Source organism: Podarcis bocagei (genome assembly GCF_964188305.1).
Source record: "Podarcis bocagei genome assembly, chromosome: 1".
NCBI classification, from domain to species: domain Eukaryota; kingdom Metazoa; phylum Chordata; class Lepidosauria; order Squamata; family Lacertidae; genus Podarcis; species Podarcis bocagei.
This window is the reverse complement of record NC_138125.1, coordinates 10,956,530-10,978,763: the sequence shown is the minus strand read 5'-3', so window position 1 is coordinate 10,978,763 and position 22,234 is coordinate 10,956,530. Positions and strand designations below refer to the sequence as shown.

General features: G+C 44.7%; 1 protein-coding gene across 3 annotated transcripts in view; it reads left to right on the top strand.

Annotated features, from left to right (window-relative positions):
* SGPP1 (sphingosine-1-phosphate phosphatase 1) overlaps nucleotides 1-18,882 on the top strand; it is a 34,248-nt gene extending 15,366 nt beyond the window's left edge. For all 3 annotated transcript variants that reach the window (XM_081193343.1, XM_081193342.1, XM_081193344.1), the window contains exons 3-4: nucleotides 12,308-12,397; nucleotides 14,985-18,882. In XM_081193343.1, coding sequence (XP_081049469.1) covers nucleotides 12,308-12,397; nucleotides 14,985-15,536 — 642 coding nt within the window. In that variant the 3' untranslated portion in view covers nucleotides 15,537-18,882. The remainder of the gene's footprint in view (nucleotides 1-12,307; nucleotides 12,398-14,984) is intronic.
* Nucleotides 18,883-22,234: the final 3,352 nt, after the last annotated feature.

Here is a 22,234-nt window from a genome sequence, read left to right as displayed (position 1 = left end):
AAATACAAAAGATTGTCAAGGAAAACACTGCAGGATTTTATAGCCAGTGATCCTTGACCCTACAAGTTACTAATTTTTCATTTCTGTGCTGGGCAATTTAACAGATGCTGTAGATTGGCTTAAGCACAGTCAAAGGAAGTCAGGTCACGATTGGCACTTGTGCTGTTGAAAGCTGTCCAATTTGTTGTTTTATTTATTATAGCAATTTATATCTCACCTTCCCTGCAGGGAGATCAAAGTGGGGTATAAGTTTTTCTCCCTCCCCATACCATCCTCATAACAACCATGTTGTTATGGTTGGACAGGTAGGTTGGACTGAGAAATGGTGACTGACCAGCTGTGCTTCATGGGTGACAAGGGGTTTGAACCTGTGTCTCCCATGTGCCAGTTCAACATGTTAAACACTACACATTGCACTGCCACTATGAATAAAATGATCCGGTATTGGGCTACCCCAATAATTTTAAGGGGATGCGTACTTCTTAACCTTTTTTTCCTCGTTTACGTGTTTGAGGATTCCAGACAATTGAGCTCAATACTTTTGAAAATTACATAAAAGATATAGAAAATTCTGCTCCAAAATAGTTGATTTTAAATGCAACATTTTGAGAGTTTTTTGATGACTACTTAAGTAGACAGTGATATCTTCCATTATTTATCTGATCCTATTCTAATTTAGATAGAACTATAGAGGAAGTTTGTAGTCCCATGCAATGATTTGCCCGGCTCTAATGCCAATCTAGAGTTTATTCCCAGCTAGTCAGATTGGGTTTTCTCATTACATGTTGTTTTGCTCTATAACTTGGGTGTCAGCTGTGCTCATGTTTGCAACATGAACGGTTGGCACAAAAAAGTTGAAAGCACTTGGATTTAATTCTTGATTTTTTTATTTTTTAAAAAAGTCTGACCCTGGGTCATAAACATTTGAGATGAAGTGTTTCCTTAGGAATACTTCTGAAACTATTGTTCTGTTATTAAAAGCTGTTGGCAGTAGCTCAGCCTAGAAAAAGAGGAACTCTTCAGGGAAGCTTTTCTTCTGTGCCTCCAATCAAGATTGCAAGAGGATGTAATACACAAGGAATTTCCTAACTACAAATGGTCTAATTGGCAACATGTTTGTTAAAAGGGGAGGGGGAAATACCACTCCAATCAATGGCTTGATGAAGAAACTTACAATTAGACTATTTTCCACTTGAGCTCTCTTAGTCAAGATTTCTGTGAATGCTGCCAAGTTGCAGCTTCCTGTTAAAATGTTTTAAAATGTTGATCTCAAACATAATTGAATAAAAAAGCAAATGCCAATAATCTTTTAAGTAACTGAGACTGCAATCCTAAGCACACTTTACTGGTGGTAAGCCTCAAATGAACATAGTGGGACATACTTCTGAGTGCATGTGTAAGATTGTGCTGTAAAATAAGTTTCAACTTTTTCTGATTCTGATCTATAGAGCTTCTCACTAGTCTCACTCCATGTGCACGTGGGGATTACACCACAACTGTCCTTTCACCACAGTAGTCATGCACCTGCATACATTAGTATGCACACTATATGCAAAAAAACCCATAAGGATTGCCTCCAAAACAGGTTTCTATTAATTTATTTTATTATTGTATTTTGAGGTATTTATATACCAGGTATCATAGAGTCATACAATTGGAAGGGACCCAAGGGTAATCTAGTCCAACCCCCTGCAATGCAGGAATCTCAGCTAAAGCCACTCATTTATACTCTGAGAGTGGCCTACAAAGTTTCCAAACTGGCTGTGAAAGACACATGTAGGTGGAACAGCTGCTGGCTGTGGGATAACAACCAGATTAGAAATGACTCCTTGATGAGATTTTTCAGTGATGACACTCCCTGTAGGGTGGATGATACTTTTTCATATTTTAGGAGAGTTTTAAAAGGATTTCCAGGATTCCATCACTAATTTAATGGATATGTTTGTGTGCATCTTTCTTTTTCTTCTATATTCATAACTGTAGTGGTTTCTGCTTAAAGACAGAATACGGTAGTTACAGCAACTTGTTTCTGAGAATACAACAGTTTTGGATTCACTACAAGCCCTGTCAGTGGAAGCACTTTGCAAGCACTTCCGCTTCCCCCATGCTCCCTAAAGGTGGCTTGGTGGTGGTAGGGAATTTCAGGAGAACCTCCAGAGCATTGTGTGGGTAGAGCAGGGTTCGAAATTAGCTGGGCGCCAGGCGCATTTTGTGCCTAAATATTCTCCATTTGCCAGCACCTCAAAAAGACTGGGTGCCATTTTTTGTGCCTGGCTGACACTCAAGGATTACTGAAATGTATGTGCTTTGAAGCCTCAACATATATGTTAAGGATAGACAATATGTTAAGGAGTTTAACAATAAAGAGCAGAGTGTTTTAAAAACCAATATTTTTATTGGTACCAATATTTTTATTGTCAACACCAAATTAAACATGTATTAACAATTTCTGCTAAAAATGTGATATTAACAATGTGTCACTTACATGAATTGCTTATCAAAATCCATGCTTATCAAAATAATAAATAAAAAGTGTTGCGGGGGGGGGGGTGACTAGACGTTCTGTTTTGGTGCCTACAACCCAGGTCCCAGGAGCCATTTGGCTCCTAGCTTTCTATCCCAGCATCTAACACTGGTAGAATATGAAAGGTTCACAATAGTACAAGATTCTTGCTCTCACTGACAGTCTGGGAAACAGTTGTTAAAAACATGCAGAAACAGGAAGTGAAGTCTGTCAAGGTGTGAGAATGTTACTGTTGGAAATTAAAGTTTTTTCCAGTTCTTCTAAGTTATCGCAGTTAACAGACAGGCTGTTTTGAATGTATGTTGGCTATGTGTACTTCTTATAAGTTATCGCAGTTAACAGACAGTTTGTTTTGAATGTATGTTGGCTATGTGTACTGCTTTATGCATACTGCTAGGAGAGAGGTTCTACCGGTCTATTGTGGCGGTGTCAGATGAATCCTATGAGACTGCCATACTTTCACTCTAATTTATTTGAATAGCTATTTGCTGTCGTTAGTGGTAAAATAAAAGAGTTGACAGGTGTATCACCTGAGGGCTTTCAATGATCCAAGGTGCCACATGGCTAGCTGGATCAGGTGATAAGGGCTAGACTAGAGGCAGTGAAGTATCTGGAAACAAGGGTGGCCAGTTCAAAAATTCAAAATAAAAATGTTTCATCAAATATCACAGGAAGTAATCTTTTGCACCTTTGAAGCCAATGAATTCATATGCAGGGTATAAGGAGTTGCTTTTTTTGTTTTGTTTAGAATATTGTACTCTTCCAAAGGTGAGGATGAGAATTCGACATTTGTCCTGTTCAAAGACACTGTTTTTCCTGTGAAAAAATTCATTTTTGTGGATGGGGGAAAGGGTTCTGTACACAAAACTAGCTTACAAAAGAGCCAAAGCACACATGAACATCACTATGTGTACTGCACTAGGTAGTTGAGATGTCACTACCCTTTTTATATAATTCATACTTTTTCTGGCTGCAACATTATGAAACAAACAAAGCCACAGTATGTCCAAAACAGAAAAAAATAGCCCCCTGAATTTAATACTAATAAAGATCCATACTACTGTACAGACCAAAATGCAAATACTAGCTGCATTACACAGACTCACTTCTAGATCGGTGGAGGCCAACATTTTTAGTAAGTGTGTCAGAAATGAAATCTAAAGTAAGCAGTAGCGAAGTTTGGCTGCACACTACAAGTGCATATCTCAAGGCTGGAATGATTTTGTGTCCTATCTACTGAACCAGTGAGCAGTAGCAGTACAATTTTGGGTGAGGCAGGTAGGAATGTGGAGTTGACTTTATTCCAGAGCCAAGTCCCTGCTCTTTTCCAGGAGTGGCAGGACACCTTGTGCTGCTTATGATAACCATACTACAAACAGTCTACTACTGTTATGTCAGGAGGTTCTAGCTTCCTAGTGCCATTGTGAGGGCATTCTTGTGCAGAGAATAGGCAGGAAGGCAGTGCTGAGCCACCTCATCATTCCTTCCCTGCAAACGTCTTCCCTATAAATTTTGACCTGTATTTTTACTGCAGCCTGCGACTAGAAATAGGCTCCGGTTTAGGAAACACGGCAGGGGGACAATAAGAACAGATGATTCCTTTCCACACCAGCCAATTCTCCCTTGTAGGTGCCCTCCAGATTCACTTCACCTCAGCAGACATAGGCTGGGGAGCCTGTACAGCTGAAGTAACATCTAATTCTTTCCTTGGATATTCCTTGTTCTCCTCACGAAATTTCAGCTTCCAGGGCTCCCTGGTTTAAACAATGGCATGAAAACCACGTGAACATTGCAATACACTGTCAGAACTGCAGTTTCTTTTTCAAATCTTTAGAGAAATGGCTTCTGTAGAAACTGAAGCTGTGGGGAACTGGCAAATACTGTTTATGTGATAGAGGAAATTAAATGATGAATGAAATGAAACCAAGGCTTGGAAACATGCCACACGTTCTGTGACAGCTTCCCTTTTGAGGCTTTGCAGTGCACCGTAGCAAACATTATTCAGCGTTAGAAGGGTGTTGTATGCATCCAGTCTTGTACAGTGCAGCATCTACAATATTGTGGCTAACAAAAGCATTTGTGGCTCTTTGTGGGATATAATGTAATAGAGTTTGAGGACATGCAAAATATATATTTGTTTTAAGTTTGGCTCAGGGCCCCTTGTTTTACAACACTTGATAATAGACATCAGTGAAAACTGTTCCCTAAATAGCTTGGAAGAATTTGGTATTTTTGTTCTTCCTCTGTACCGTAGACATCAACTTGGCAAAATAGCGTGGTTGGATAAAATCATAAAGATTGGATATTATTGCAGGAAAGGTTTGATATTATTGCAGCAAAAACAAAGCACAGGACAGCAGATGTTCCAGGAGATGTCCTGTCTACAATTTACTTATATTTACTTATTTTTGAAAACCTCCTTGTTGGTCCATAGCATTTGCTGCTATCCTATTTGCAAGCCGCATACAACACAGCAGGTCATTTCCAAGTATAGGATCAGGCTGTTGTAGTTTTTCTCCTTGCAACATGTGTACCGTATTTTTCGCCCCATAAGACGCACCGGCCCATAAGACGCACCTAGTTTTTTGGGGGGGAAATAAAGGAAAAAATTTTTATTTCCCCCCCAGGTGCGCTGCGCTACACCAGGAGCTTGGGGCGTGCGGAGCTCAGCGCGCCCCAAGCTTCTGCGTGCAGGCAAGGTCTCCGCTAGCGTGGGAGAGCTGGGCGCCTCTCCCAGGGCTAGCGGACCCCTGCGCTAATCCAGAAGCTTGGGACGAGCTGAGGTCAGCGCGCCCCAAGCTTCTGCGTGCGCGCAAGCAGTCCGCTATCCTTGGGATAGCCGCGGGGCTCTCCCAGGGCTAGCGGATCGCTGCGCTACACCAGGAGCTTGGGGCGTGCTGAGCTCAGCGCGCCCCAAGCTTCTGCGTGCGCGCAAGCAGTCCGCTATCCTTGGGATAGCCGCGGGGCTCTCCCAGGGCTAGCGGATCGCTGCGCTACACCAGGAGCTTGGGGCGTGCTGAGCTCAGCGCGCCCCAAGCTTCTAGGTGCGCGCAAGCAGTCCGCTGCCGCCCTAAGCCTCGCGCACCCGGTGGGACCTCCTGCCGGGTGCGCGAGGCTTGCAGACACTCGCCCGAAGCAGGGAGAGCCCTCCGGAGGGCTCCCCGTGCTTCGGGCGACAGGCTGCCGCCCCAAGCCTCGCGCACCGGGCGGGACCTCCTGCCGGGTGCGCGAGGCTTGCAGACACTCGCCCGAAGCAGGGAGAGCCCTCCGGAGGGCTCCCCGTGCTTCGGGCGACGGGCTGCCGCCCCAAGCCTCGCGCACCGGGCGGGACCTCCTGCCGGGTGCGCGAGGCTTGCAGACACTCGCCCGAAGCAGGGAGAGCCCTCCGGAGGGCTCCCCGTGCTTCGGGCGACGGGCTGCCGCCCCAAGCCTCGCGCACCGGGCGGGACCTCCTGCCGGGTGCGCGAGGCTTGCAGACACTCGCCCGAAGCAGGGAGAGCCCTCCGGAGGGCTCCCCGTGCTTCGGGCGACAGGCTGCCGCCCCAAGCCTTGCGCACCCGGTGGGACCTCCTGCCGGGCGCGCGAGGATTGCAGGCATTCGCCCCATAAGACGCACCCCGATTTCCCCTTCATTTTTGGAGGGGAAAAAGTGCGTCTTATGGGGCGAAAAATACGGTAGTTAGGGTGTAAGAAGTCTAAGAAAACTTAGGGTAACATTCACAGAATCATAGAATTGTAGAATTGGAAATGACCCCAAGGGCCATCTAGTCCGGCCTCCTGCATTGCAGGAATCTCAACTAGATCACACATGACAGATGGCCATCCAACCTCTGCTTAAACACCTCCAGGGAAGGAGAGTCCACAACCTTTCAAGGGAGTCCATTCCACTGTCGAACAGCTCTTACTGTCAGAAAGTTCTTCCTGATGTTCAGTCGGAATCTCCTTTCATGTAACTTGAATCCATTGCCCTTTTCTATATGAAAACCTCTTAGGTTCAGTCCCTGCTAGCTCTGGCTCCTGTGCTTTTCATTAGCCATTGTTTACAGTTGCATGGGCAGTGTCTGTCTCCCCCACTTAAGTGAGATAAGGTGGTTATAATTTCATTAGCGTAGTGGATAGTGTGCCCTAGTCTCTGATAATCCAGCTTCAGAAAACCTTGTTAACAGGGAATAGGGAAACAGATAAGGTAGGCAAGAAGAATAAATGTTTACAGGACTTTGTCTTAGTGTTCCCTTGGCTATTTCTTTCTTGGAATGCAATCTTTGTTTAAAGAAACAAATATATAAAAAAACACACCAGTTTGCTGATATATAATGCATATGGGGAAGAGGTTCGTGTTAACTGCTGTAATAAAGCTCATGATAAAAACTTTATAGGTCCAATTTAGATATAATCCTTCTTAATTTACAAGCCACAGTTTTGTGATTGGGGGAGCTCTGTGGATTTGACTTTTATCTCAGGTTTGTGCACTTCTGCTCCCTTCTTCTTGGAGTAGCATTTACTAATGTGCGGTGGTGTTACCCTGTTGTAAACAGCTGCTAAACATACTAAACTATTAAATTAACTTTTAATCCTGGTTTTAACCTCTTGCAAACATAAAAGTAGAGCATAGTTCATCTTGATCAAGAATGGGAAGGTGAATATATGTGGCAAGGTAGATGAAAATCAGTGACTTTTTTTAAAAAAATGACTTTGAGTTTTAAATTGGCTCTATTATTTAAAGGGATTTTTAAAATTAAAAGTTGTAAATGCTAAACATATCCTAATGATAATAATATGAAATGTGGATCTAAACGTGTTGGTCCTACTGTGTACATCTAAAGTGGTTGATGCCTCTACCAGAGACATTAGGCAGGTTCACACAACACTCTAAACCAGTGTTTCCCAACCGATGTTCCGCGGCACACTAGTGTGCCGCGAGACGTTGCCTGGTGTGCCGTGGGAGGGAGGCGGGCGAGTCGGGCGGCGAGAGGCAGGGCGGCGGCGGTATCTCCTGCTGGATGCAAATCCAAACATGGCGGGCGCCTCCCTTGCTCCTTTGTAGGCGGACCATCGAGAGAGAAAGAAAAGGAGGCGAAAGAGCGAGAGAAGGCGCCTGCGCGGAAAGAGGAGCGAGCAGTGCGCCTGCGTGCCGCGGCGCCCGAGTGCAGTGAAATTCCGTGAAGAGGGGAGGGGGGGCTGGAAAAGAGAGAAAGGAAATATTTTTCATTTTTTTTATAAAAAAAAAAAGGAAGAGGGAAAGCAGAGAAAAAGCGGCAGAAGCTGAGGGGAAGGTTTCCGTGAGGGAGAGAGAGAGAGAAACGCGGGGCTGGCGGGACCCCTCCTCTTCCGCCACGCGTCGCCCGCCACCGCCTCAGAATCTCCTCAGGAGCGGCGGCGGCTGCTCCCCCTCGCCCCCTTCCTCCCCCCCAGCCCCCTCCCAACCCCCGGACGAGGGACGCGAGGCGGCGCCGCTGAGAGGACGGGAAGGCCCCCGGCGGCGGGGTCGGCTCGAGCAAGGAGGGGCGAGCGCTAGCCGGCTGGCTCTAGCCCGGCAAGTGGAGGAGGAGGAGGAGGAGGAGCACGCCGTCGCTTCCACAGCGGCCGCCCCACACTCCCCTCCCCGGGCACCGGCGGGGAGAATGACGGAGCTCCAGTCCGCGCTGCTACTGCGGAGACAGCTGGCAGGTCGGTCCGTCCGTCGGTCGGGGCAAAACACACCACAGCGCAGGCAGAGGCAGGCAGGCCCGTCTCTCCCTGCCCCCCCTCGGACCTGGCCGGCCTGGGGTTTGCACCCCAAACATTCATGTCCACCCCAGCTACACAAGCCACACCTTGCTCTCAGTTCGATCTGTCAAATAACTCATCTATCATTCACATAAAGAACCTAGTCTATCCTCAAACGTCAGAATGTACCTCCTCTCTAGCTTCCCCCACTTCATCTAGGCACTTTCAGCCCTTACTTAACCCACCCCAGCCTGAATAAAAAAAATTCCTTCCAGTAGCACCTTAAAGACCAACTAAGTTAGTTCTTGGTATGAGCTTTCGTGTGCATGCACACTTCTTCAGATACACTTCTTCAGATACACATGTATCTGAAGAAGTGTGCATGCACACGAAAGCTCATACCAAGAACTAACTTAGTTGGTCTTTAAGGTGCTACTGGAAGGAATTTTTTTTATTTTGACTATGGCAGACCAACACGGCTACCTATCTACAACTGGAACCACCCCAGCCTGCTTACTCTTCCTTCATTTGCTATAAAAACTAAATACAGAGAGAGACTGAGAGCTGTTGACGAAGAGCTACGTGTGTGTCTTTCTTCAATTCCAGCCAGAATATCAGCTTTGTGTTCAGCCAAACAGGCCCAGGTTGCGCACTGAATAAATTATTTTATAATTTTTCATATTTCTGTTTACTTACTATTTCATAATAAAGTAATTATAAAATACTTTCTTTGTGTTTATTTGATTCCTATTAAAGAGAGTTACTTTATATATAGTCAATATAGGCACAGAGTTAATTTTTTAAACATTTTCTAATGGTGGTGTGCCTCGAGATTTTTTTCATGAAACAAGTGTGCCTTTGCCCAAAAAAGGTTGGGAAACACTGCTCTAAACCAAACCTTGGTTTACTGTGAGTGCACAAGTGAACATGGGAAGGAGCTTCCAGGTGCAGGTGCTTTGCTACTCCCTGGAATGAGGTTTAACTTGGCATGTGGTCCTAGTTGGGACTCATGATGACTCTCTTCTCACTAATCATGAGCTGTGGACAAGAACAAGCAATCCACTAGGTGCATCAGTATGAGAGGGCTGTGATCAGTGGATCCCACCCCCCAATGAAGGGTAAAGGGAAATCTCCTCTTAGGTGACCTGGGAAAGTTGGTGAAACACAGCACCCTTTGAACTGCAGCTGATTTCCAAACCACAGCTTGCAGCATGTAAGCTGAGTCACGTACTGCTGCTATTTGGACTTTACCCAAAGACAGAGGTAGTAAGTGAAACTGTTGCCAAGTAACACTTAATTTGTTTCATATATTTTGCCCACCACCTGATTTCTGGGTAGTAAATTTGAAAAATGTATACACGCTACAGTGGTGCCTCGCAAGACGAAATTAATTCGTTCCGCAAGTTTTTTCTTCTTGCGAGTTTTTCGTCTTGCGAAGCACGGTTTCCCATAGGAATGCATTGAAAATCAATTAATGCGTTCCTATGGAAACCGCTTGCCAGGCTGGCGGTGCGGAGAAGGGCTTTTCTCCCCACCGCAAGCCTTCAGGACAGGTACGGGAACAGAGGGGAAGGGGCGCAGCGCTTCTCCTCTGTTCCCGGGGCTTGCGGTGGGAGGAGGGTTTTTCCTCCCCACCGCCAACATTCAGAACAGCATTCTGAATGTTGGCGGTGGGAAGGAAAACCCTCCTCCCACCGCAAGTCTTCAGGACAGCCATCCGAAGGCTGGCGCGGGGAGAAGGTCTCTCCGCCCCACCGCCAGGCTTCGGGAGGAAGCCTCTCCGTCCCACCGCCAGGCTTCGGAGCAGCCTTCCAAAGGCTGGCGGCGGGAGGAGGTCTCTCCGTCCCACCGCCAGGCTTCGGAGCAGCCTTCCGAAGCCTGGTGGCGGGAGGAGGTCTCTCCGCCCCACCGCCAGCCTTCGGAGGAGGTCCGAGGACAGTGGGGAAGATGCGCTGCGCTTCCCCGCTGTCCCGGAGATTTCCCTATGGGCTTTCGTCTTGCGAAGGAAGCCCATAGGGAAATTCGTTTTGTGAAGCGCCTCCAAAACGGAAAACCCTTTCGTCTAGCGGGTTTTCCGTCTTGCGAGGCGTTCGTCTTGCGGGGCACCACTGTACTTGTTTTCATTTCAAAAGAGCCAGTTACAGTACTGCCGTCCTAAAAGCCATTCCTCACTGCGTTCTATATTGAACAGAGAAGCAAGTATGCGTTTGTTTTACATCCAATTAACATCTACAAAGCTGTGTGTAAAGGAAAGAATGTTTTCTCTTTAGCTGGTGTCTTATAGAGAAGACATTCCAAAGTTTATCGTGTGATATGCATGCCCACCATAAGTTTGTTACAGGTGTTCTGATTGGGGGCCAGTATTGGATGGCAAGCCCAATTTGCCTGCTTAATGAGTAAAAGGGCTCTGGATTATGCCAATAATATAAATACTTGAGGCAAGTTGGAGCTCTCTTTTTGTGCTTACTTTGCAGTGAGCAAAGCTGAAAAGTTTGATTAATTTTATTTCTGCTGAGTGTATATTCACAGCAGTTTCCAAAATTTCATTCATACTGGGCATGTTAGTTATCTTGTCAAAAATGTATAATATTTAGTTGTTTCTGGCAATGTTAAATATTCTTGAAAAGAGTGACTCTAAGTAGAGGCTAAATCTAAATGAGTATCTTGCAATCATTTTTTGTGGAAGATTGATGCAAACAAATCCAAAAGATTCAAGGAGGTGTCTATAGTATAGAGTATGTAATTAAAATCACTCTTGCTGCTCGTGATGATGCAACTTTGGGCTATAGCTACACCATTCATTTTTATAGAAATGCATCCCTCCTGCAAACTGTCGCTAGTATAATCTAATAGATGCCATGGGAGTAATGTTGAAGTTCATGGTAAAACTGGATTCTTATCAGTACTAACTTGTAAATAATTTGCTATGGTGTGCTATTGAATTTTATTACATATGTGATAAAAGTAAAAATAAAAAGTTGATTAACGTGTTTGACCTCTTCCTAATCTTTTATATTACCTTTAATTTTTATAGCTTTATGCTTTCGTGAGTAGGATAAACACAAACCAACACTGCGTTCTGTTCACCCATTACCATCTGTAAATAATTTCTGCTTGAAAGGTCACAAGAAATCTCGAAGAAGGATTCATTATGTTCCTTTCCTTAAGACATAGCTTTGCCAATTTAGCTGAAAGAGTACAATTTGTTATCCACAACCGTTTTATTCTCTGCCAGGAGTAGCAAAAAACATGTGCACTTAGATATTTTGTTGTGGATATTATAGGAAGCAGGTGAAAATTCTTACTTTACTTCTGCTTGTATTTTTTTAAAATGACTGACTTTTGTATCCTAGGGTTTTGTTTTATTCATGCACCTGCACTGATAAGCAAGTCACAGCTTCATGCTGTGTTAGGGGATTTGGACTTTGATTGTTTTCCACATCAGAGCCAGACATTGCTTCATAATCTAGCCCAGTGGAAATAAAATGCTGCTACTAGAAATACAGCCTTTTTTTTTTTTTTTTGAGATGCCCAAATCATGTAACTTTACCTTTCCGGTACCTAATTTGGCTGGTGCCCTTACTTAGCTTTTAGGTATCTGAGGAAGTCTGTCCTGCTTTTTCATGCTGCAGTGCCTTTTAAATAAATGTGGCCCTTTTCAAAGTGTCATTTGTCATTTACACAATGACTGGAATTTCTAGCTGATATATGTGTGGTATTCTTGTATTTTACTGTTCTTACTGTAATTTGCATTGAAGCTATTCCTTCGGTAAGCAGGCTTTACATATTTTAAATAAATATTCCATTAAAATGACTTTATGATAATGGTCTTTTAAATACCTAATTGTATTTTTATGGATATGAATGTGGATATGTTTTTAGTTTATTGCTGGTTTTAATTTTCTGAAATTTTAAAATGGATTTAACTAACAATGTTATTGTTTCATTCTTTACAAAAAAAGAACAACAGCTTTAAGGCTTTTTTGTTTTGTTTTTTACAATCAAGCAATATATTTTATGAAATTACACAAGTAAATAAATAACACTCCAATGTCATCTCCCTTTTCCTCTCCTCAGTATCCTTTGGCATATGGGCTGGTTCTTGCCATCTGCTGGTGTTCTCTGGTTTGTTTTAGCCGAATATATATGGGGATGCATTCAATTCTGGTAAGATAAAGTTATGTCATTCACACACACACACACACACACACACACACACACACACACACACACACACACTTACTTTAATACAAGTGGTGTTTTAGGTTTTATCCTTCTGATGTGTTATTTTTAGAATGTATACACTTCCTTACTTCCTTTCATTTCAGTAAGAGTGCACATACTTTGAGCTGAGATGTGGGCCTCATTTGCAGTTCCAAGTGATCAAATTTGACTTCTCTTTCTTGGAAGACCTAATTAAATTTCCAAGTATCATTGAAATAATATTATAGAAACAAAGCATGTCAAATGTCCTGCTTAAAACAGGGATCAGCCACTGAAGGAACTTGAATAGGTCTAACTCCTGAAAGGATGTGAAGAGCCCGGTATATAATGGGGGCAAGGGCATTCAGATTTGCCAGCAGGGCTGCTTTAAGGACTATGAGTCCTTGACCTGCTATTCCTGCTTGCTTAGAGTGTTGCTCCAGCAACACTAGCAGTTGACATGGGCTTTAGTCAGTGATCATGTTGAGACATAATGCTAAATCATGAATGGAGGTTATGTGAATGAGCTTGCCCAAGCCTCGGGGTCATGTACAGTACTCGCTTCTTCTTTACTTGCATCTGCAACAGAAAATAAACATATGCATTTTTCAGCCATCTTTCTGAAGAGCCAAAAAAGGCTGTATGGGCGGGCAGGAGTGTTGAGTGGAAGCACCATGTTTTAGACCAGTGTTTCCCAACCGGTGTTCCGCGGCACACTACTGTGCCGTGAGACATCGGCTGGTGTGCCGTGGGAGGGAGGCGGGCAAGTCGGGCGGCGAGAGGCGGCGGCGGCGAGGATCCGCGTCGAGCCGGGGGCGGCTCCGCGGTGGTGGTGCCGAGCGGCGGGGCAGCGCGCGCAAAAGGGAGGAGCGCGAGACAGCGGAGGAGGAGGAGGCCGGCATGTCCGGGCAGCAGCAGCAACAGCAGCAGCAGCAACTCCCGGCGACGGCTCCTCAAGCCCCGCCGCCCCCTCCTCCGCCCGCTATCGCCGCCACCACCACAACAGCCGCCGCCGCCTCAGCTGCCGCCGTCCCTCAGTCCCTCGCTCTGCTGCCTCCTCCCACCCCGGCAAGGGGGAGGGAAAAAACTTTCACTTTTGTGCGTCCCTCCCGGCGTGACGCTGCGCGCTGACGTCACGGGGCGGGGCTTTAATGGTGGTGTGCCGCGAGATTTTTTTCCGGTAAACAGGTGTGCCGTTGCCCAAAAACGTTTGGGAAACACTGTTTTAGACAATACACTTTTAAAGTACAACTTCCTTCTGGCACAGCAAAACAATCCCTTTCAAGTTAGGCCAGGCTACTTCTGTTGCAAATCTTAGATAAAAAGAGGAAAGATTCCCAAACCACGAACGTTGTTTCAGCTTGCATTTCTGTGTATGAGCAGCACATCTTGTCCATACATATCCTTCCCCTCTTTGATCTGCAATCCACACAGTCTGTGTACTTGGCAGCTGTTCTCAAGGGTTCTGCAGTTCTTCTGCCACTTCCCTGTTCTCCATTTGATATCTGGGGCTCTTGCTGGTTTCCTTCCTCAAACAAATAAACAAATAAAACCCACCCACACCTGGTACAACTACTTGCAACAGAATTGAGCAAAAATTTGTATTCTGATAATGTAAGCATGAGAAAGTGAGGACATTGAAAAGGTTTATCTAAAAACCTAATAAACCAGATTTGGGATTCTGCATTCTAACTAGAGAATCCTCCTGCTTCATATTCCTTCGTGGGGACCCTTTTTCAGCATAAGGGCAACCTTTCAAGGGCCAGAGACGAAAGTGAGTAGAGCAACTAATGTTAATTTTACCTCTGTACAGTAGGCTGGCTTGCACACTAGCTCACATAGAATCATAGAATTGCAGAGTTGAAAGGGACCACGAGGGTCATCTATTCCAACCTCCTGCAATGTAGGGCTCTTTTGCCCTGCGTGGGCCTCGAACCCACAACCTTGAGATTAAGAGTCGCATACTCTACCAACTTTAGCTATCCCAGCTGCATACTCCTCCCTGTCTTCATCCAGACACACGAGAGGCATTATCAAAGTACAAGGATACATTCCAGCCAGGCAAAAATACTGGAAGCAAGGCCGGGGAGGAGTGTGACCTGGGGAGAATTCAGAAGACTAAGTAGAGAGGACTGGAGGGCCACATTTGGCTCCTGGGCTAGAGGTTGCCATTCCTAATTTACATAGGCAATACCTTTTCAGAGACGTGAAAATGCTGTTGTCCACCTGTTGCACAACTGTCATGCTGGCCAGTCTCTTCTATTTCTGTATCTGGATGTATCTGCTAGCACCGAAAGTTTTCTCTCCAGAAAAGCAGCCAGCAGTTCTGTGCTGGAGGTGCATTTAGGATGAACAGCATCACTGCAAACTTGGGTGGTGATTGTGGCATTATTGAAGCGTTGCCCCCCCCCTTCTTTCTTGTACCCATGTTCCTTTGCTGTACTAAAACATTCTGGGGGGAGGGAAGTTTGAAAAGCACCTGTCCTATGAAACCACCATATTGTTAAAATAGTATTAATCTGTTCTCTCGCCCCCCCCCCTTTTACAACAGGATGTTATCGCTGGATTCTTTTACGCTCTTCTCATCTTAGCTGTCTTCCTTCCACTTGTGGACCTAGTTGACAGCTTCAACTTAACCTGCACGTACGCGCCCCTAATTATCATCAGTCTCCATCTTGCCTTGGGGATTTTCTCCTTCACTCTTGACACTTGGAGCACCTCGCGAGGAGACACTGCTCAGATCCTGGGCTGCGGTGCCGGCGTTGCGTGCGGCTCTCATGTTATCTACATGCTGAACATGACGCCGGATCCTTCGCCGGAGATGCTTCCCTTACTGCCTCCCTCCCTCACCGTGACTCTCTTTGGAAAAGCCATGCTGCGGTTGCTGATTGGAGTGGTGATTCTGTTGCTCACGAAGTGGGCCATGAAGAAAGTCACCATCCCACTGGCCTGTAAAATCTTCCGCATCCCTTGTGACGATATTCGGCAGGCGCGGCAACGCATGGAGGTGGAGCTGCCTTATCGCTACTGCACCTATGGAATGGTGGGGTTTGCGCTGACTTTCTTGATTCCCTGCCTGTTTCACGTAATGGGTCTGTCCTGATGCTGGTGTTTTTTCCTTGGCATGGGAAGGGAGGCGAACAGCGGACATTGTGAGAGAAGGTTCACCGTTTGAGAAACACAGAGATGCGCTATCGCGCTGCCTCTGCTGAAATGTACAGGGCAAGCAAAGAGAGCTCCAGTCTTCGATCCTAGAGTTAAGAGACCTAGAAGCCTCAGGTCCCTGAGAAATGCCATGTCTAGTCTTACTGTTGTAACAAAATGTAAACTCTGTGTATGTGTATGCATATATACTGTCGATGCCTCAAACTTATAAACGTACCTCTCTCTTTATTTGGACATGTATAAAACTGGTTATGTTTCTAGTTGATCCAAAAGTTTGATTTGTGGTCAGTTCAAGCCATTTCATACTAAGTTATTTGTTTCTTCGGACCACAAACTGCTCTGGTGGAAAAGCTTGTTACCTCAGCACTTCCAAATGTTTTGCGTAGGAAGGAAGCTGTTCTAATGGACCAAAATTTTAATGAGAGAACCTGGTATTTAAGAATCTTTTCCATATTCTAAAACATCGTTAATTTGTCAATACAAACCAGTTACATTCAGGTACTGTAGCCTTTTTTCTTTTTGCTTGATAATTGTGCCTTTCTGTTGCTAAATTAAAAAAGCACCATATACTGTGATGTATATAAAAAAGCCCACAACTATTTTAAATTTTTACTAAATTAGGCAGATATTTTAAAATGTAACTAGCCACATAACTAATGAAAATAAAGATTTATCTTCTGTATTAAAAGTTTGAAAACCAATTGAGCTGAAATTTACATTGGTGTTCGCTAGCTGTGAACCTGATGCTTACTTGCTTTTTATAGGTATTTTTAAAGTGCCATGTATGCTGTTGGAAGAACATATATTTTTCTGCTGTCTTAATTTATAATATAGTTATGCTATATCCAAAAGAGAGAGAGAGTGCTGAAAATTACAAATTCGAACCATGTGTATGTTAGCGCCAAACAATTAATTCCACATCATTTTCTTCAGACTCATTTCAGATTGATCAGTTTTCTTAATGCTGGCTTTGGAAGAAACCTGTCCAAAACTTGCATATTATCAGTTAACTCTTGTTTTCCAAAAGTATTAGATAGCTGCAATACAGTGTCAAGAGTGATCACTTAAATGTGGCAGACTCTTCTGTGGAAGTTGGGTGCTTCGTTATGGACGTTGTGTCTAAAGTTGCGTTGCCCAATAGAGTTGGCACACCGAGTAGAACTATGGCAGGCTATTCTTCTGGCAACTTATTGGCAGCAACGCCTTCTGATGTGGCTTGCTCTCTCCAGGTTCTCTGGAGACAAGCCTGATATGCGATGCTTGGAGCTGCACGGAGGAAGACTGGGGAGAAGAGTGTGTTTGCTGTCTCACAGACTAAGTTGGATTTGCGTGAGCTAATAACTCATAAACACTGAAGCACTTTTAACTTGTTTATAGTGTGTACATTTAATATATGGGGGAAGAAGTGTGATGACAGCAAGCCCTGCCTCAACCTATCTGTGCAGTTCTTAGGCACGTACAAACTATGCATTAATAAAATTACAGTAGCAGACCTCGACAACAATGCACTTATCTCTTGGTGACATCCCTTTGCTGTTCATAGAAGAAGTCGGAGCACTGAATTATTTCCCTGTGACATTAATTTCATTTTGGCGCTGTGATTTTTTTAAAAATTAAACTTGGCTTACGCAGTCCACACCTGTTAAACAACAACAGGTCATTTCCATCTTGACTACAATATGTGTTCTAACTTCCAGTTAACACAAAAAATGCAGGTAGCTGTGCTGGTCCATTAGAAAACACCATCATACAGTAATACTTTTGTTTGGGACCGGGCCAAAATGTTTCACAATATTGTGAGCACGGTTTTGTGCTCTCCAAAACTCTTTCTCAGTCTGGATGTTACACAAATCCAGGATGGGAGAAAAAGTTTGGGCATGAGATTGCCTAAAGACTGCAGCTTATAACATTCTTAAGATGGAACACGGGCTGAGTTATGTAGCAGACATGATTTAGCCTCACTGGGTGGCAGATGGATTGCAGGAATTCTCCAGGCTCCTGGGACATGGAAGCAATCGTGGCAATTCCCCACTTTTTAGAAAATCGATAACTCTGTTCTGAACCTTAATTTCAGACAAAGCATAGATGTTTTGCAGTCTTCCTGAAATGACTATACTGAACTCTTAGCTTGAGAGAAGGAAAGCATTAACTGTCTTTTGCTCCGATTCCTTTGCAGACGAGAATTTGAAACAGGATCCTTTATTATGAATGCAAATTCTGTTTTATGAAAGACACTGTCTTTCTCTATAGTAGCTGCTGTAATTATTTGATTGTATTCTGATATGCCCATTTGGAGATTGCTCCAAATGTACATTACGACGAGGACCTGTTACAAATGGCCAAAATACTGATCTGGATTCAAAGAAGTTATTCAAGCAGTTTCATGAGCCTGAGAAGTTATAATTTGATGGATGATCCATCAGCCGTTTGACGTGAATTGGGGCCAGGTGCTCAGTACCCAAATTTCCATAGGACTAATGCAAGCTCTTTGCGTAAACCTAAGCAGCTCTTTGAATCCTGACCACTGATTGTTTGTAAACCACTAATTTATCATTTTAAATAGCTGCTGTTGGGGAATATTCACTTGGTACTGCTGCACTTTTAAAATCATTTGCTGCATTCCTTTCCACACAGTGGGACTTCTGAGTAAATCTGCATAGAATTGCTCTCTTCATATAGTTATTTGCTGAATGTGCGTTGGAAGAAAACATTCAGTAATTGTACAATCCTCTGCTTCACTTGACAGTTCCCAGCAATCAGCTGAGCAACAGATAAGCATTTGCTTGCATCCTTGAATACTGCATTTAATCTTCAATGAAAGCACAGCAGTGAGGGAAAATAATGTTTATAGACATCTTTTTTTTGTTACAGTCGCATTGACTTTTCTCCAATAAATAATGTTAATGTAAGTACAGTAGTTGAAAGGGCTAAACAGGGAAGGACTGTTGCAAGTAAGATGCTTGCAATTGGGGGGGGGTTAATTTTTCATGCTGTTTTAACAATTTAATGCAGAAAGAAATGGTTTTGCAGAAAGAGCTCATTTAATTGTGCATAAACTAGTGTGCAAATCATGTTCTCCAAAGTTTGAAAAGCATGCACTGTAGTATATTCTACTGTTACTCTGTATATTTTTTTACACTGCCTGTAGTTCTCTTGAAATGAAATATCGCGTCCAAATTTTAAATTTAGTCTGTATTATTATTCTGTTTAAGTTGGACTTGAAAGCACTAAACACAGATCACGAATCCATCTATATAATTTCAAAATAAAATGAAGTTCCAGAATCTGGTTTTTTTGAACTGCCTGGCTGTGTCCCAGTTTCAGTGGAGAGTGTAACACAAAGGCACTCAGCTAAGCTTTCTAATGAAAAAATATCATGTGATCTGCAACCCAGTTCTGTGGTTATTACTATTCCCCCCCCCAAAGTTTCATAAAATTTTTTCCCTTTGAAAGCTTCTGTTGAACAATACATAAATGAATAAGGTTAATAGCTTTTATAATAAATATTGGCAGTAATAAAACATAACAACAACAACATTCAGCTTTAAAAAGGTGACAGGACAGTTCACACATGTTACTTTGTCAGCTTAAAACATCAAGAGTGTGTGCCAGCCAAGTGCCCTGGAGAGATTTTCTTTCCCAACCTGTTGCACCTCAGAAGATAAGGGTGCCTGGATGAGAACCTTGAATTAAGACTGATCTCGGGGACTTTGAATGGGTCTGAATCTGTATGGGCTTTTAAAGGTCCAAATGGCACTCTGATTAAGCCTGGCAATGAATGGGGAGCCCAGGAAGGCGCTTCAAAACAAATGCTATCTGGTCATCACCCGGCTTCCATTATGACTTGCACAAGCGGTAGCCTCAGGGCCAAGCTACTCATGTGGGGGAATGAGCTGGCCACCTCAGGCTATTGATTTTGGGTATCATGACAGGTCAGCAAGTGGTTTGCTAACTGTTGTGTTTTTATGGACTGGGAGCATTGCTTATCGGGTTTTCTGCCTCGGGTGCCAGAATAACTTCACCGGCCTCAGATTCTTACTATACGCACCTTGACCTGGGAAGGAGGACGTGGGGCTTTTGGATGCTCTGCTGAAGGCAGCCAAACACCATTTTACTCTTAATACCCCTTCCCCCAAGGTGATAGTCCAATGTTGACCTAAAAGACATTATTACCTATGGTTTGTTTGCTAGCCAAACGCAATCCCAATAAACCTGTAGGATAGAATGAAATAAAACTGCATTTTACTGTGCTTTGTGGGGGGGGGAGGGGGAGGAATTGATGTAATCTCAGTGAACGTGTCCTGTCCTATAAAGAGATGATCAAATGTTTTTGCACCTGACGTGGACGGGGCTGATCGTGTTCCTCTCCGTTGTAAAATAATTTGAAAGAAACCAAAATGTGCACATAATTGATTTGGGCAGTCTCCCTGCCTGAGCTGACAGAGGCGGTGCTGAGGACTCCCAGACTGCTGGTTGTTCTGGAGGACTTCAACATCCATATCTGAAAGTGGGAGATATTGACATCAGCCGCTTGTCATGATCAGATTATTCCCTGTTCAGATTTAGGCGCTCAGCACCTTTCCCCCTCTGCAGAGACAGGAGAACTAGGATGGTCTGCCCTTGGTGGCTGATGGATCAAGTGGGTTTCCAGATGGCTCTGGGGGATTTTCCAGCTGATGCAACTGGCTCTCCTGTCAAAGCCCTGGCTGACCTCTGGAACATCCGAATGGCTCAGGCTGTTGACATGATCGCCCCTGAATGCCCTCTCCCACTTCGTGCAGCCCTTTTGGTTCCCTGGTATACTCCAGAGCTTAGCGAGGAAACAGGCTGGGAGACGGTTCGGGTGTGAGTAGAGCTGGGTGCTCTTCCCATTTCCCCATTCTTCTTTATTAACTTTGTCAGTCACTTTATACCACCCAAGGCAACCCAATGCGACCTACAACCAAACAACGGACCTCAATACTTTGCAGCTATAGAGAATACCCAACCCTCATTGGTCTGTCCCCCCCCCTTTGCTCAAAAATTTATTAGTACCTTTGCAAAGCTTGGTTGTGCCTCTTGCTGTGGCTCTGTGCTATCAGTACCCACCACCTGAGTTTGCTACTAGAGGGAGTTGTAACACAAACCCCTTGGGTAGCATGAGGCCAAGTCATCCTCATGGGAATATTAGATGTAGAGATCTAAGTGAGCCACATCCATCGATTTCAGTGGGTATATACTCAGAGAATAACCTAGGGAGACACAAGCTGTTGTTTGTGCCAGGCGTTGATGGGTGCGTTTTGTGTAAAGAGAGGAAGTGGAGCTCTTGGGGAAATGCTATAATAAGGCCAGGAGCCGCGTGAGCCTGTTTTCAGCAAAAATAGAAGTTGGGTCTTTCCTGGTGCTAGAAGCCCTGACAGATTTATTGCGAAAGGAGCTTCTGTCAGCTCGACTCGCAATGCTCAGATGCATGAGATGCATACGTTCCCCTCCCTGTGTGGCTGTGTATTATGTCATCTGCCAACGGAGAACGCTTCTGTGCATCTGACAAACAAGGCAGCTTACGCGGCAGTCAAGACTGTTGATTGTTCAAGTGCCACAAGACTCTTGCTGGTTTCGCCATAGTAGGGAGCGGAGCCATTTCATCAAGACCTTCACATCTGTGAGTTCAATTGAATGCAAATTTTTCATTATCACATGTGGAGCTTGGGTAGGATTTCTTCTATGAAGCTGATGATGAAATGCGTGCATAATATCAAGTTTTTCAATCTGCTGGGAGCCAAATAATTGTGAAACAGGTTCCATGTCTCCCAGAGGGCTTTTAGGGCTTGCCATTCTGGAATGCCAACCCCTCCATGTCAATTTTGCATCCCTGTTTCCTTTTGAGATGGCTTGGCTTCCTGGCGTTCAGAGAGCAGTAGCTGTTGTTACTTGTTGAAAACCCACTGGGAGCACCTGCGCCTTTGAGCATCTCCCATACAATCATCATCATCAGCAACATAATTTTATTATTTATACCCTGCCCATCTGGCTGGGTTTCCCATTATAGATTTGCAAGGGTACCAAGGGTCATCTAGTCCAACCCCCTGCAATGCAGGAATTGCAGCTAAAGAACCCCTGGCAGATGGCCGTCCAACCTGCTTTAAAACCTCCAATGAAGGAGCCCTCATGCCTCCTTCCCAAAGCCCAGTGCCTTTGGGAAGGCAGCGCAAGGGCTGGAGGGGCCAAGGCCCACCAAAAAACACACTGAGGGCCGCCTCTTGGATTGCCCTGCAGTTGATCAAGGGTGAGGACATCCCACTGGCCTGCCAGGTGTTGCAAACACCATCTCAGGCCATTGGCCATACCTGTTGGGACTGATGGGAGCTGGAGTTCTGTGACAGCTGGTGGGCCAAGGCTTTGGTCAAGTGCAGGGTGGTCCAATGTGTGGGCTGAGGGCCGCATGTGGCCCTTGAGGCATTTTTGGCAGCCCTCGGCAACATTTGACACCCCCTCTAGCCTGGCGCTGCCTTCCCAAACCCGGGTAAGTGAGGCTCTGGGAAGGTGGTGTGAGGGCTCTGACAGGGTCTTTGGAGTCCTCCTGCCTCCTTCCCAAAGCCTAGTTAGTCTAATACCAACATTAAGCAAAATAGAAACATCGCCACCTGACCCCTCCCA